General features: G+C 37.1%; 1 protein-coding gene across 1 annotated transcript; it reads right to left on the reverse strand.

Moving 5' to 3' along the window:
* Nucleotides 1–4,085: 4,085 nt before the first annotated feature.
* Nucleotides 4,086–10,136, reverse strand: LOC118969111 (olfactory receptor 14C36-like). The gene is made up of 2 exons (XM_037002390.2): nt 9,212–10,136; nt 4,086–4,384 (listed from the first exon to the last, which is right to left on the reverse strand). Exons 1-2 carry the CDS (start codon nt 10,134–10,136, stop codon nt 4,086–4,088), a joined length of 1,224 nt encoding a protein of 407 aa, XP_036858285.2.
* Between the last annotated feature and the right edge of the window lie 4,861 nt (nt 10,137–14,997).

Below are 14,997 nucleotides of genomic sequence, written 5' to 3' on the forward strand. Positions count from 1 at the left end.
AATATTTCTGGAATTTCTCACCTGGCCTTTGTGCATCTCCATATCAGTAAGCATTTATGAGGGGAGGGGAGAAGTGGTCCATTTCCATGTCACTAGGTGATTACAGGTAGGTAGGGGTGGAACACAAGCAGGCACCTGGACTGGAGAGGTTTGGTGGCCCTTGGCAGCCAAGCCATGAGAGACATGGGTGAGGAGGAGTAGGTGACTGCCTGTACACAATAAAAAGGTATTTTTAAATTTTATTTCTCCCTTTGACTAATTTTGGCTTCAAAGGTTTGTTTGCTCCCAGCTGGGAACATATTTTCCCCCTGGAGTCACAGTCAACTCCTAAGAATTTTTCAGTTTTTCTCCATCATATATGTCTATCTGTCCTTGTATTTTAAAAATGAGTCAACTTGAATAGGAAGAAATATACTTAGTATTTGATGGGGGCACAATTCATGGATATTTCAGCACTAAAAATGTGTTTTTAATGTTAATTAACTACATTTCTGGATGAAACTAATGGAATCCAAGTGGTTAATTCATACTTGGTTGAAAAAAATCCTATTGCATTTATTTATGAAAGGATCTTCAATTGTGCAAATAAATAATGGTCTGAGTTTCTTGGATTACTTAGAGGTCACAGTCATTTACTTCACTGGCATAAATTGTGATGGATGGTTATGACTATTTTTATTTTAATTTTTGTTGTTTTAAAAATTACATTTATTGTTAAAAGATCAAACTTTTTGTGTTAGATTTAAAAAAAATATTCATCCATATATCCACTGTGCCAACACAACTTTTTAAATTTCTGCACATCCCTCTTCTCATTAGGTTGTGCTTAGCTTTAATATCTATACAAATGATGCATTATGTGGATTATTTTCCTTAAATGATACTTTTCTTGATTTCTGTTTTTTGAGACTTTGTAATGACAACACAGGATGGGCAAATAGGTTTCCAGGTCTGTATCACTACTCTCTTGATTTCAAGTAGCATTCTCGTGGGATTCCATTGCATGTATGTGGGTATGTTTTAATTCCTTTAGTCTTCTTTAGATATAGGATACTCTGATGCATGAACTGATAGTATTGTTGCTGAAAAGTTGCATCTGGGATGCCTATCCCCATGCACCAGGTGAAACCTTAACGTAGATGGGGGAGAGTTTTTTACTCTGATTGAGAAAGAATTATTGGCCAGGTTGGATGAATGTAGGTAAAGAAGGAATTCATTAGAGAAAGAATATAAAGGAATGGTATCAGCCTTGTAGGCAGCTGAGAGCAGGAGAATGCAGAGGTGTAGGGGGAAGCTTTTCTAAACATTTTCTTGGTGTAGGGCAGAATCCCTTGCCATCTCTTATAGCCAGGATCACTTGGTGTCCTGTGTCTGATTGGATTTGTACTGCATGGGGACCAGCCCCTACCACCCCAGGATTTGAGGAACCATGGAGCACAGGTTGGAGTGAGATTATGTTCTGAGAACTTCCCAAAGAGGGGATAAGCAACTCTTGTCTTCCTTAGCAGGCTAATGCCCCAAATGAATAAGATGTATTCCAAGACACTTTGGAATGTCAATTTCCTTATATGATCAGCAAAGTCATTTGCTGTTTTGCAGTGTTAACTACCTGAGAAGGAATTTAGTGAAGCATACAATTACGCTGATGCAGGTACTCTCCGTTCCTTATAATGCCTTGTGATTGTTACCTATCTTCACCTGAGATATAAATTATTCCTACAGATAAAATGATCAATTCAGATTTGCACCAGTGTTTGTTGTAACTCCATGGACTATCAATAGAATTCATGGTCAATTAGACCTTTGCAAGTGTTAAGTTTTCCTATTTTTTTTATGATTGGATAGGATAGTATCTGTGCAACAACATCCAGAAAGTGGTAACAAATGGCAGCACTGTAATATACAATAATACTAAGAGGGTAACTGACATCAGAATTTGTAGCTCACTTCTGTCTAATCCTGGAGCCAAGTGTGCAGCACTCAGATGAAAGGGACAGATCCTGTCTTCAACTGAAGGACCATCAGAACTAGACATTGTGTTGTTAGATAAATTATAGATTACTTATTTAAAGTGTTACTTTCTAAGACATTGGTAATTGTAAAAATGCTGAAGAGTTCTGTAGTGACCTGAGTAGACCATGTTCCCCTTAATATTACACATGTTCCACCTTAAAATGTCAATATTGTACCTGGAACTCTGTTGCTGAAAACCAGTGCCTGTCACATTATATGTTTATGGTGAGGGACTGGCTTACATATTAAGTCTTATGGTGTTTTTCTCACTGTGTAGTTCACCCATGAATTTCTAAACCAAAATACATGATTTTTCCCAATTTTTAGTCTTTGTGTGAAGTAGTGAGGATTAAGGTTAGAAGAAGTTGGGCCAGAAATCACTTTCAGTGTCTAAGTTATTAATTCTTAAATTAAGGCTCATTTTTTTCTGCCCAGCTCTAAAGTACAGCAAAATGAATACCAATTTTTAGGATGAAACATGATGGCTTATCTTTTGCTAATATATGATTATGCTATTGCCATTTGGTATACCTTGGTCCCAGATGAGTGGTCTTATTGCTAAGGTTTTTACTGAAAATTTCATCAAGGTTATCTAAAAAAAATAAATAAAAATAGTGGATTAATTAGTGAGCATTTCTCATACCAGTCATAGTCAAGAAGATCCAAGTGTACACTATGATCTCTTCATCCTCCCCCAAGGCCTACTACTGTGAAAATATGAGCAAATGTCCAACACCTGCAAAAGGCCCATGGGTGTTATGTTAATACAAATGGGAGCCTCTGTCCTACATGCCACATGTAGAGTTTGTAGACTTCTGGCCACTGTGCCCTGTGTGGTGATGGCCATCCAAAAGCCACGCAGTGGATGCACTATATATTTGGGAGAGCAGCTTATTCATATAAAATTCTTGGCAAAGGGAATGAGGTAGAAATTAAATGAAGGTAAATATAGATAGTACATTTAGTATAATTTTCTTAATCAAATTCCTTGGGAATTGTAGGCAGATGCTGGACTCTTATCAAGGAGGAAATAAGTATGCTAAGACTAATATGAGGGTGAGGGTCTTTATGAGTGTCATAGTTAAGGAGTAACAAGTGACTGAAAGGGATTCAAAATCTTAACAGAGAAGGAAGAAAATAGCTAAGGAAATAAAGACCAAGAGGACTGAGTTTACAGCATGATGATTTGTAGCTACTATCACCTGTATTTTGTTCAGTTATTGCTTGTAAAAGGATTCTACCTTATTTACTTTTCTACAATTTCTGGATGTATTGTTTGGAAACTGACTTCTTTCGAAGGATTGTTCTTAATAATTAATAATGTTCAGTTTGAGTCCCATAGCAAGGACAACTTTCTGATTTTATTCAAGGATGGCTTATATTTAATTTCAAAGGATGGATCTAAGGAGCCACCTCTGGGTTTTCTTACTGCACAGTTTAACAGGCCCAGCAGCTGCCCTTCCCAGTGGGCTGAAGCCTGCCTTTCCCAAGGTTCTAGATGAGCAGGACTCCTTGCAGGGCTCTGGTTTACTTCTTTCCTCAGAAGCTGTTTCTTATTGTTAGCCTTATTTTACACCTGTGACGGCTGAGTGTATTGAAAAATATCAAATGCTACCTTCAGCTTGTTTAATACTCTTTCCTCATTTTACCCATTTTGTCTTGTATTTTATTAAAAGCAGGATAGAAGAAATTAGGCTGTATTTTTAACACAGCATAGACATATTCTTCATTATATTTTCCACATTCTGCATAAAAGAGTGTTACTAAACTTTCTGACACTACGTAATGAAGTTGGTACTTTCATTTCCACTTCCCTTTAATCCCTAAGTGACAGTTTTTTCCGACTCCATGGCATTTCTGTTAATGGTTTCATCAGGCACTTGGCACTTTAACTCCTGCTTCTCCAAGTCTTCTTTCTGAGTTCAAAGAATTTCCTGCTTAGATTTTTTACTTAGGACGTTGTCCCACTTTCAGTTACCAAAACCTTTACTAAATATAAATGGATGCCTAAAAAATATCCCCAGAACTTTATGGTTTCAAGTAAATGTTTATTATTTCATTATTTCTGTAGATCAGAAAACCAGGAGCAGCTTCTCTGAGTGATTCTTCCTCAAGATTTCCCACAAGATTGAAGTCATGCTATTGGCTGCCTCCTCATCCATAGCTTCTAGTGGCACAGGAGGAGTGTGCGTGTAACTGTGCAACAGGTCCCTGGACTGGCCACGGGGACCTGTGGGCTTCTCCTCAAGACCCAGCATCGGGTTCAGTTGGGCTGGCCGGTGCCAGAACAGGGGGAGTGCCCGGCACGGCTCCCGTGTTTGGTTAGTACTTGACGTCGATGTGCCATCCCATCGCTTATACTGTGTTTCATCTGTGACAAGTAACTCAGTAAGTTCAGGGCCCACTTCTCAGGGGAGGGACTGACCCAGGGCGTCAATACCAATAGCTGATGCTTATTGTGGGCCCCGTGTTTTCAGAGCACCTACCTGAATAACCAGGGAACCCCATTCAAAACGCATTTAAAACAATTTCAAGACACTGGACACTGTACAACAAAGGACAAAAATTTTCAAGAGACTTCAGGCAAGTGAGTCAAGACCACAGTTGCCCTAGCTGATGGCCGTGAGAAGCCTGGGCCTCTGGGAGAACCTTGGGGGAAGTGGGATCTTGGTTGAATCCATTGAAGTCATGACTCGGTGAGATGGAAGCTGTATTCTGGGCAGATCAAGCTGGATACGTTTCAGAATCCCAGGTAGTAGTGGTCTACAGGGAATAATGCTGGAAATCTGCACATGCACTGGGGGGCACTGCCAAAGGTCAGTGGAGGGGCTACTGACTCGGATGAGAGCAGAGTGCCAGGTGCTAACACGGGCCGGGGACTGTGCCTGTGCCTGACAGCTGACATGGGAAACCTCGTCATTCAGAAGACACTCGGTAGACTGTTCAGGAGACATTTGCATCAGGATAACCCTCTTCCAGTACATCTCATAAACCTCAAGGGATGACAGGAAGGCAATAAAGGGATTCTGAATAGTTAAATTGTGCACCTGAACAATGCAAGGTATCTTTAGTGGAATACAAAATAATACTAACATGGTTAAATTCCCAATATCTGGCACCCAATCAACAATTATCAGGCACTCAAACATGGAGAAAAATTCAAAACATGGAGAGTAAAAAAATCCATGAAAACAGATGTAAGCCAGAAGCAGATGTTACAATTAGAAAACAAGTGAGTCACTTAAAGGTAACTAGTGACACGAAGAGTATAAACAACCAAAATGGCACTTGAGGAAATAAAAATAGCAATTTTCTAATATGAAAATAACACGACATTGTGTGTTCCTTGAGGAACTCCTTTTGGTTTCCCAGACCTAATTCCAGTGTGTGTGCACGCATGTGTGCGTGTGTGTGTGTGAGATGGAGGGAACCTTCCCTGGAACAATGCCAAGCAATTTTGAACACTGGCATGGTGTCTGAGAACTCAACTCTATTCTGATGCTTTCGGCCCAGAGACAGCTCCCGATTCCCCAGGGTAGAGGCTCCATCCTGCAGGACTGCCCTCCACCCCCCCCACCCCCACTCCACACGCTGGTCACAAGCTCCAGGCAGTTTCCTGTGCTTCCAACCTACCACCTACATTTTGGAGGTTCCCACGGACTCCCCCTCAGGCTCAATTGACTTTCTGGAGCTGCTCACACAACTCAGGGAAACACATGAACCACTCTAATAAGGATTCCTTAAAGGATGCAGGTTAACAGCCAGATGGAGAGACATAGGGAAGGTCCCAAATAAAGCAGCTTCTATCCTCGTGGAGCTCAGGGCCTGTTTCGGTGGCCCGCAGCGGTGCTCTGGTCCCCCAGGCATGGGAGCTCTCCGATGGACAGGCAGGTCGCAAGAGAGAGGGGTCTGCTCTTCTCACAGGCTTTGTGAGCACCTCATTGCATAGGATATTGGTCCATAGTTTCTGTTATTGTAATAGCTTTATCTTTTTCACTATAAGGGCAATGTTGACCTTATAAAATGGTTTGGAAAATATTCCTTCATATTTAATTAGGTTTGTATAGGATTTGATAGTATGTATTTCTTAATGTTTGGTGGACTTTGCTAGTGAAATTGATGAGATCTGGACACTTCTTGTGTGAATATGTTTTTTACATACAATTTAATTTGAGAATTATAAGAACTTGCTGTATATCTATTGTTAAGTGAGTTTTGGAAGTTTAAGTCTTTCAAGGATGAATCCATCACAATGAAGATCTCAGTGTCACACTGAAGTTATCAATGTGGGCATAAACTTCTTCACAATATTCTGTATTATCCTTTAAAACATTATAGACTATGATATCACTTTTCTCATTTCAGATATAATAATTGTGTCTTTCTGTTTTTTCCTTGGATATTCACTCCAAAGATTGTCAATGTTTTTGATGTTTCAAAGTAACAATTTTGGTTTCATTAATTTTCTCTATTTTATTTCTGTTTCCTACATAATTAATTCTTATATTTATATTTATTATTTCTTTCCTTATGCTTGTCTGATTTCAATCCTGATTCCAATGTGTGTTCACACATGCATGTGTGTGTGTGTGTGTGAGAGAGAGATGGGGGAGTGCCTTCCCTGGAACAATATCAAGCAATTTTGAACACTGGGTTTAAATTTCTCTTTTTATGTAGTGTCTTAACATATATTTTGAGAATATTTATGGGAGACTTTTGTTTATAATTTTCATATTTAAAAAATTAGTACATATGTATTTCATTGCTTTCACTGTACAGTTTATGCATTTTCACACAAATGTAGATTTTTCACTACAAATATTCAGAACAGAGCATATAACAATTCCCAAACTTCATATCTCTGCAGCTATGTTCTCAGTCTCCCTTCGCCTATACCCTTTAAAAACACTATTCTATTTATTCCAAGAATGTCAGAGGAATGGAATAATATACTCTGTGGCCTTTTGATATTGGCTTTTTTTCCCACTCAGCTAATTAATATCTTTGGGATTCAGCCAATCTGCCACTCTCCAGTTCTTTTAAAACCTGCTTTTCATTCCATCCTGTGGCTGTACTACAATTTGTTTACCTGTTGAGAACATTTGAAGTGCTTCTTTTTAATGGATGTGAATAAAGCTGTTATGAACTTTCCTGTTTTTATGAGATCATACATTACTGCTTCTCTAAGAATAAAAGACCAGGAATCAAAATTTATGGCCATATGTGGCTATATGTATACATTTATTAGAAACAAGCAAAATTGTATGTAACCCAGAATACCATTGTGCATTCATTCAGCAAGACAAGTGAATTATATTAATTCCAAATTCTCATCCTCATTTGATGTAGCGATAACTTTAATGAGCCAGTACATGTGCAGAGGCACATTATTATGGTATTTATTTGGACAATTTACCACTAATGCTGTTGAACATGTGTTTCATGTGATTATACATAATATTCATCATATTTGATTAAACATTTTATGAAGTTTTTGTCCTTTTTTATATGGTTGTTTGAGTTTTTAATTTAATTAAATTTTCTTTAATTAACTTTTTAGATAATCTGGGTAAAGTCCTCTTTAAAAATATATGCATGTATCTTATATATATGAAATTCTAGTTATTTATGTATTTATTCATTTATTTTTATTGAAGTATAGTTGGTATACAATGTTATATTGGTTTCAAGTATACAGAAAAGTGATCCAACAGTTATATAAAATATTAAACCCACATCCCAACTACTGTAGCTACTGTCAGCAGGGAAAGATATTACAGAACTCTTGACTATATTCTCCATGTTGCACTTCCATCCCCATGACCAAAGCATATTTATTTCAACCTATATTTTGATTGAGATTTTCTGTATCTTTATCTTCCCTACAAATCCCACACACCCACCCCAACCCCTCCCCCATGGAACCACCTATCATTACTCAGTGTTTGAGTCTACTGCTTGTTTCGTTTTATTTCTACATTTTAATTGTGCCCCACAGAAGTTGCATTTAACCAAACAATTCTTCTCTTCCTATAATGTCTGCTAAAGAACAAAGACAAATGGGGAGAGAAACTACACATATAAGAATATGCTTACTGAGTTAATATAACCTAATTTTCTATTCAGTGTAAAATAATAAATGTAGACCATACATGCTGTCAAATCCACCCCCCTGGTAATTGCCAAACTTTGTCTCCTCCCTAAGTCTCTGTAACAATGGTACCTAAAACTTTCCTCTTGAATAAAATTAAAGATTTTTTATCCTCTAGGAGACATCTGAGAATTATCTTTCTAATTTCCTCTTTTGTGATGCAAAACACTATCAAGGATGAACAGATTGCTATAAAGTTAAATCATTCAAACTAACTTGATAAAAAAGTGAATTTCCCTTGGTGTAGAAAGTCTTCAGTTACTTCTGTTATTTAACTAGACCACAATTAATTAAAACAAGGAAATAACCAAAGGAGAACTAAGCCATGTGTCCAGTGAGAGAACAATGGGTAAGAAAAATGGGTATGTACCTGCAACAGAATATTATTCGGCCTCAAAAAATGAATTCTAACACATCCTACAACATGGATGAACCTTGAGAACTATGGTTAAGTGAAATAAGCCAGCCATAAAAAGGCAAATTCTAAAGGCGATCTATATGAGGTACCCAGAAAGTCAAATTCATAGAGACAAAAATTAGAATGTTTGTTGCTAGGGACAGAGCACAGGTGGAAATGGAAAGAAGTGGTTTAATGGGTATACAGAATTCCAGTTTTGCAACATGCTCAAGTTCTGGGTATCAGTTGCATAATAATGTGAATCTAAGTAACAGTACCAATATATACACTTAAAAATGTTTGAATGTGAATTTAATGTTATAGATATATGACAATTAAAAAACAGTCTGTTTTTTTTGTAAAACTCACAAAACACTGCTTGCTCCAAAGTGATTGGACAATAAAAATTCTACAAGTTATTTCCTGAACTAATTTGGTGGCACCTACATATTAAACTTTGTGTCATGTAGGATAAGTGGAAAGGGTAACATAGAACACAAAAATGAGAAATTTATACATTAATTACTCAGATACCAAGATAGATATTTTGGAGTAAACAGTCTAATATACAAAACCTTGACAAGCAGTTATTTTATAGATGTTTGGATCTCAATGACATCGGGATGAACCTGAAATGGATCTGTACTAACCTCCTGAATAATATTTCCTTAATATTACTTTCATTACTGCTTCCTTTACCTGTGTGTTTCTAAGACTGTAGATAATGGGATTCAAGAATGGAGGAACTATTGTATAACATAGAGTAAGAATCACTCCCTGGAGAATGTCAGAGGCTCCTGAAGGCCTTAGGTACACAGAGCTGGTGGAACTGAGGAAGACAGACACCACCAGAATGTGAGGGACACAGGTGGAGAAGGCCTTTCCTCTCTCCTTGACTGGAAACTTCAACACAGTCGAAAATATGTAAATATATGACACAGTGATAAACATAAAAGACCCACAACCAATCAATAGGGCAGAAACAACAAGTAATATAAAGTTGTTGAAGGTGTCAGAGCAGGAGAGGCTCAGCAGAGAAGGGATGTCACAGAAGAACTGATGGACCACATTGTACTTGCAGAAGGACAGCCGGAATGTGTTCCCTGTGTGCACACCTGCATAGATGAGGCCACTGAGCAGGGAGACCAGTGTTGTCCAGACACAGAATTGGTGGGTTATGATGACGGGGTAGTGGAGGGGCTGGCAGATGGCCACATAGCGGTCACAGGCCATGATGGTGAGGAACAGGAGCTCCACATACATACAATAAATGACCAGGAAGATCTGAGCTGCACAGCCAGCCACTGAAATGGCCCTGTTGTCAGTGAGGGAGTTGACACAGGCACTGGGGACAGTGACAGAAACATAGCACATGTCTAAGATGGACAGGTTCCTGAGGAAGAAGTACATGGGTGTGTGAAGGTTCTGGTCAAGTGTGGTGGCAGTGATGATAAGAATGTTCCCTGTGAGGGTGGCCAGGTACATCAGAAGGAATAGCAGGGAGAGCAGAAGCCTTAGCTCCCACTTCTCAGCAAAGCCCGTGAGGAGAAACTCAGTCACTGTAGAATTAGCCATTTCTTGAAGTGCTGGCTGATCTGGAAAACAAAAGGAGTAAACCATGAAACATACGATTCCTAAAACCATTTAGGATATCACCTTGAATATTTTCCTTAAAAGAGTTTTTCTTCTAATTCATAAAATTGTCCCCCTGAGTCTAGGAAAGGTCCGTCATTAGTCTTGGTCTTCTCGGCTTATCACCACTACTGAGTAGGTAACATGGAACGTGGTGTGGACAGGAATGCTGAGTTCCCCTGTTGGGTTATGATGTTAACCTGCAAGGCTGCTGCCATTCACTTCCACTATCACTCAAATGAATCCCTTCCTTACACTCGTCTTATGGTGCTAAGCAATATCCAGCTCACAAGGTTTATTATTTTACTGAAGTTTTATTTAGTTCATATATATGTAAAGTCTTCAAGCAGATTAAATTTTCAATGAGCTTTTGTTGAACTCTAGCTGATATACAATATTTTATTGGTTTCATTTATACAGCATAATGATTTGACATTTATCTACATTATTAAATGCTCACCCCAATAAGTGTAGTTAAATGCTTTATTAAGAGTTGGACATTATATTCATCCTGGATATTGACACACAGTTGAGATTTAACTCATTGCTTTTTAAAATATGATCTGTGGTTCAAAAGCCCATAATTGCTTCAAAATGACCTGCAAAACTGAGCACAAAATTACCCTAAAGACTTCCCCTGCTGTTAAACTCAACTTTAATGATGCTATTGATGTAAGGCAGGGATGTGGGACAAGCATCATGGTTAACTTTTCCTGCCTATTGTGAGATATGAACAGTATAGTAAGAGCAGGAAATATTTCATCTTAAATCTAAGATTCCATTTTAAAAGTGAGGAAGTTAGGAAGTAAGATTCCTAACATATTCTTTAGCAAAGAGACAATAACTCAATCCACTTTGGGGGTAGGGTGGGTGGTCTTGATTGATATATTCCTAGGGAGAAGCTGTTATCCTGAAGAGGAACTGAGCAATATCTTGTGTTAATTTTGTAGAATTACCTGGAGGACTGATAATAGAAAAGACTTAACATCTCCCACCAGAGATGAGCATTTTGAGACCACTTTACAAGTCTATACCCCTTAGACCTTTGAAAAATATTTAGAAGACAGAAACCCCAGTCTTTTAGCTCACCTCCTGTCTGAGGACACCACACCTTTTCTCTAAGTACATAACTTTAAATAAAGCTTTCTCACTGCTCAACTTTATTGTGTTTTGTTTCTGCTTTTCCAGTGGTAAGCGTCTTTGTTTCTTTCTACTTCATTCTATTTCTAAGTCTCACTTCGTCTCTGCTTTACCGCTGGTAAGCAGGGATGGGCTTCAGAGAGCTCAGACTTGGACCTGCGCATCCCGGTCTCCTGGGTGACCCGGATGGAGCTGCAGCTGCGGGAGCTGCCTGGAAACCCCCTTCCTTTGGGAAGCTCTCAGAGCATCATCTCACTCCATCCCGCCCTCTGTACCTCGCCACACTGGGGGCTGATCTCCAGGCAGTGCAGATGCAGGCAGACGGAACGCCAAGTGACCCTGGCTTTGGGAGACAGCAAATGAATGTGCCCTATACCAAGATAATGTTCGGCAAACTTTATCTCAGTCCCTGTACAGTTTCTTGTTCTCAGCCGCCTGCGAGGCTGCTGCCATTCACTTCTACTCTCGCTCAAATGAATCCCTTCCTTACACTCGTCCGACCTGCTCAAGAATTCCTTCTTGTTCAGAGTCAAGAACTCTCCCCATCCCAGCTGAGAGACCACCCTAGATGCAGCTGCCTGGCAACTCTAACGTCGTATGCAGGATCAGCGCATCTGTCTCTCATATCTCAGTTTGAAGTATTATTTTCTGGAAATTCATTTATTGTAAAAGAATCACTTAGACAAAACTTGCAAAAAATAAAATGGTCTTCACTACAGTTTTTTCAAGAAGCACTTTTTGATCTGAATTTAACTTCAGTAGAGAGAAATTCTATATGTTATATGAGGATATAAACTCAAATTTTACTATGATATAATTTGTCAATGGTTTGTCTACATTCCCATACTTAAAGTTAGTGTTTTAAATCTCATATGGCTGTAACACAATTAGTTATTTTTCCATATTTATCTTCTGGATGTAATTCTCAGTTTAGGAATTTAATTTCATTTACAATTACATTGCTGTCTAAATTTGCAATTAATTTTAACACTGATCACACAAGGAAAGCAACATATCCAATAACACTAAAATGGAAGTTTAATATTTTAAACATAACTCCTTGTGCTTACCTTTTCTTCTCTTTAACAAATTATAATATTAAATTCATTATTCCAGTCCCCTGTGGTTTAATTTCCTATCTTCTCTGAATTCCACAGTTGCTACTATTTTAATATCACCATTTTGAGTATGAGAACCCGAACAATGGTTCAGTGCAGGTGCTCTAGAGGATGACTTCTCAGTACAGGAACATCTAATGTCTCCATATGAAATGTACGAAAGAGATTTGGTCTCAATGCCTTCTGACACCTTATATATTTCTTTTTCTATAAACTGATTTGACCTTTTGCTATTGATTCTTCTCACTAATTTTTCTTTTTCCCATTTATATAATGATTATTGAAATGTATTATCTATATTTACTACACATTTTGGAACTACAAATTGCCATTTCTGGGACAGCTCTTAACAAATTACAAGCCTGTGAGTAATCTACTGTGTTATTTCCTCTGCCCTGCCAAAATTTCCCCCTTTTCAGCATCTTTGAACATTAACCACATAAATTGTTTTTCTCATTAATTTTTCTGTATTATCTCTGGAAATGCATGTGTTCTCCAAGTTTGTGATATGTGGAGCCTATACATTATACGTAACATCCAAAGTCTGAAATTCAAGTAACTTTGTGTTTACATGATCTTATATACTGACCATTTCCCTTCTGCCCATATATGATATAAAAGCTCTCACCTTATTGACCTTTTCAATTCAACATACACCCAGAAATTAGTGTATGTTTAGTTCCAAGTACATATATCATAGTTAAAAATATTTTTAGGTAATTCATTGGCTACAAACATTATTCTCAATGGTCAATTCTCAATTATTTACAGGTAACTAGATCTAAAGGAGATTACCTATTTCTCAATCACTTTCAATTAACACATTCCTTATAGATCTAAAATAATAAAACTCTTGTAAACATGTGCTAAGCACAAGCTAAGGTCTTTATCCACATTTTTTTTTTCACTGGTCACCCACAGCCATTTAAAAACTATTCCTGATACTGGGGTTTTAGTGAGAAAAGGAAAATGTTATCTTTTTAGGAGCTTGATTTCAGTTAGATTAAAATATAATACTTAAAACCACAAATAAATATTTAAAACTTTAGATATGTTTGGTCTCTCTGAACAATAGAACCCAAGAAAAATAGAAAATTTCTAAGCATTTTCCCTTTTCAAACTATTAGGTCAAAGCTAAAAAATCCATTTAAAACCTGCAAGACAGCATAGATGCACATAAATTTTCTTTTTTATTAATCCAGTGACTATTTGTTTTTCTCACACAGTAGTTAGTAAATTGTTCCCTAGTATTAATTGATTGAAATTATTTGATGTGCTATTTCACTTACGTGAGAAAATTATGATATGAAAATATTTTTTCATTTGACTCTATTTTTCATGCATAACTATCACAGGGAGACTTTAGATTATGGAGCCTGAAGCAGAAGTGCTATGTTAGAATCAACTATGAAAAGAAGACATATGTAAACAATATTACTACAGACATCAATCATTTCAACAAATAAATAAATTAATTTGCAAAACTTTTTTTCAAAAAAGACATTTTCTTACTTTGGAAGAAATTAACTGTAAATATCTCAGACTGTCTCTGAATTAAAACTACCTGATTTATAAGGTATACAAATCAATAAAGTGGAATTTGCATGTGAAAAAGGTGATTTTGTAAATTAAAATTATTAAAGGGAAATGAATGATAAGTGACTAAAAAGATAGATTGGAATATCTCTACATTTCAAAAATATTGAGACTAAAGTGCTGAGGACTTATGCTTTCTATGGTGTGTTGTTTATTGTTAAATAATGAAATGCACAATACTTACCTCCAAAACTTAAGCACATTATTGCAGTTGAGAAATTATAGTTAATTTTTGAATGTAGTAGACAATGTTTATTAAAACATTGAGAAACATTGAGGTAAACAACTATGTTGAAATTTTAGATGGGCTGTTGAATATTGCTCCTTGATATTTGCATACATTTCAAATTATACATATTTGTGCATGTATGGGTGACACACACACACACACACACAAATAAGGTAATGTGAGTGGATAATTTTCTTTCAATGAATTTCCTCAGTTTCAGTATCACAAGAATTGGTAATTTCTGCTACAGATAAAAGCACCTGCAATAAGTAAGATTCACATTGAAACTAGTCATGTCATTTTCTCAATCGACTCAGGGAGACAATGCATCCTCCACTGTGAGTAAATATACCTAAATTTCCTGTGAATTATGTGCTAAGCACATGTATATAAATAAATAAAGGTAAATATTATTTTGTAAAGCTCTGGGTAAATTGGATGAGTGGTTATAGTCAATTTTTTAAGTAGGTGACAACATGATGTTGGAGGGTAGTAGTAACATTTAATGTTCCTAGATTCTCTGATGAATTTGCCTTAAGTAACAGACAGTAATTGTTCACTATGTTTATGTTCACTATTTTATGGGTATCCAAATATATATAATTAAAATTTGTTTAATAGTCCTTTATGCCCAACCTAGTCAGATGGTCAAGCTACAAGTAACACAAATATACATCACCCAGTGTTTCAATTTGGCCAGAATGTTTGGATTATTGTGTAC

This window comes from Manis javanica, chromosome 14 (genome assembly GCF_040802235.1).
Source record: "Manis javanica isolate MJ-LG chromosome 14, MJ_LKY, whole genome shotgun sequence".
Classification (NCBI taxonomy): domain Eukaryota; kingdom Metazoa; phylum Chordata; class Mammalia; order Pholidota; family Manidae; genus Manis; species Manis javanica.

Bases quoted from the DNA above. Each gene is read 5' to 3' on its own strand.
- LOC118969111 (XM_037002390.2), bottom strand. From the start codon at position 10,136: ATGGCTAATTCTACAGTGACTGAGTTTCTCCTCACGGGCTTTGCTGAG. The intron at 4,385-9,211 runs GTTAGTACAGAT...TACTTGTCACAG, and splicing joins AAGGAAATATTATTCAGGAG to ATGAAACACAGTATAAGCGA.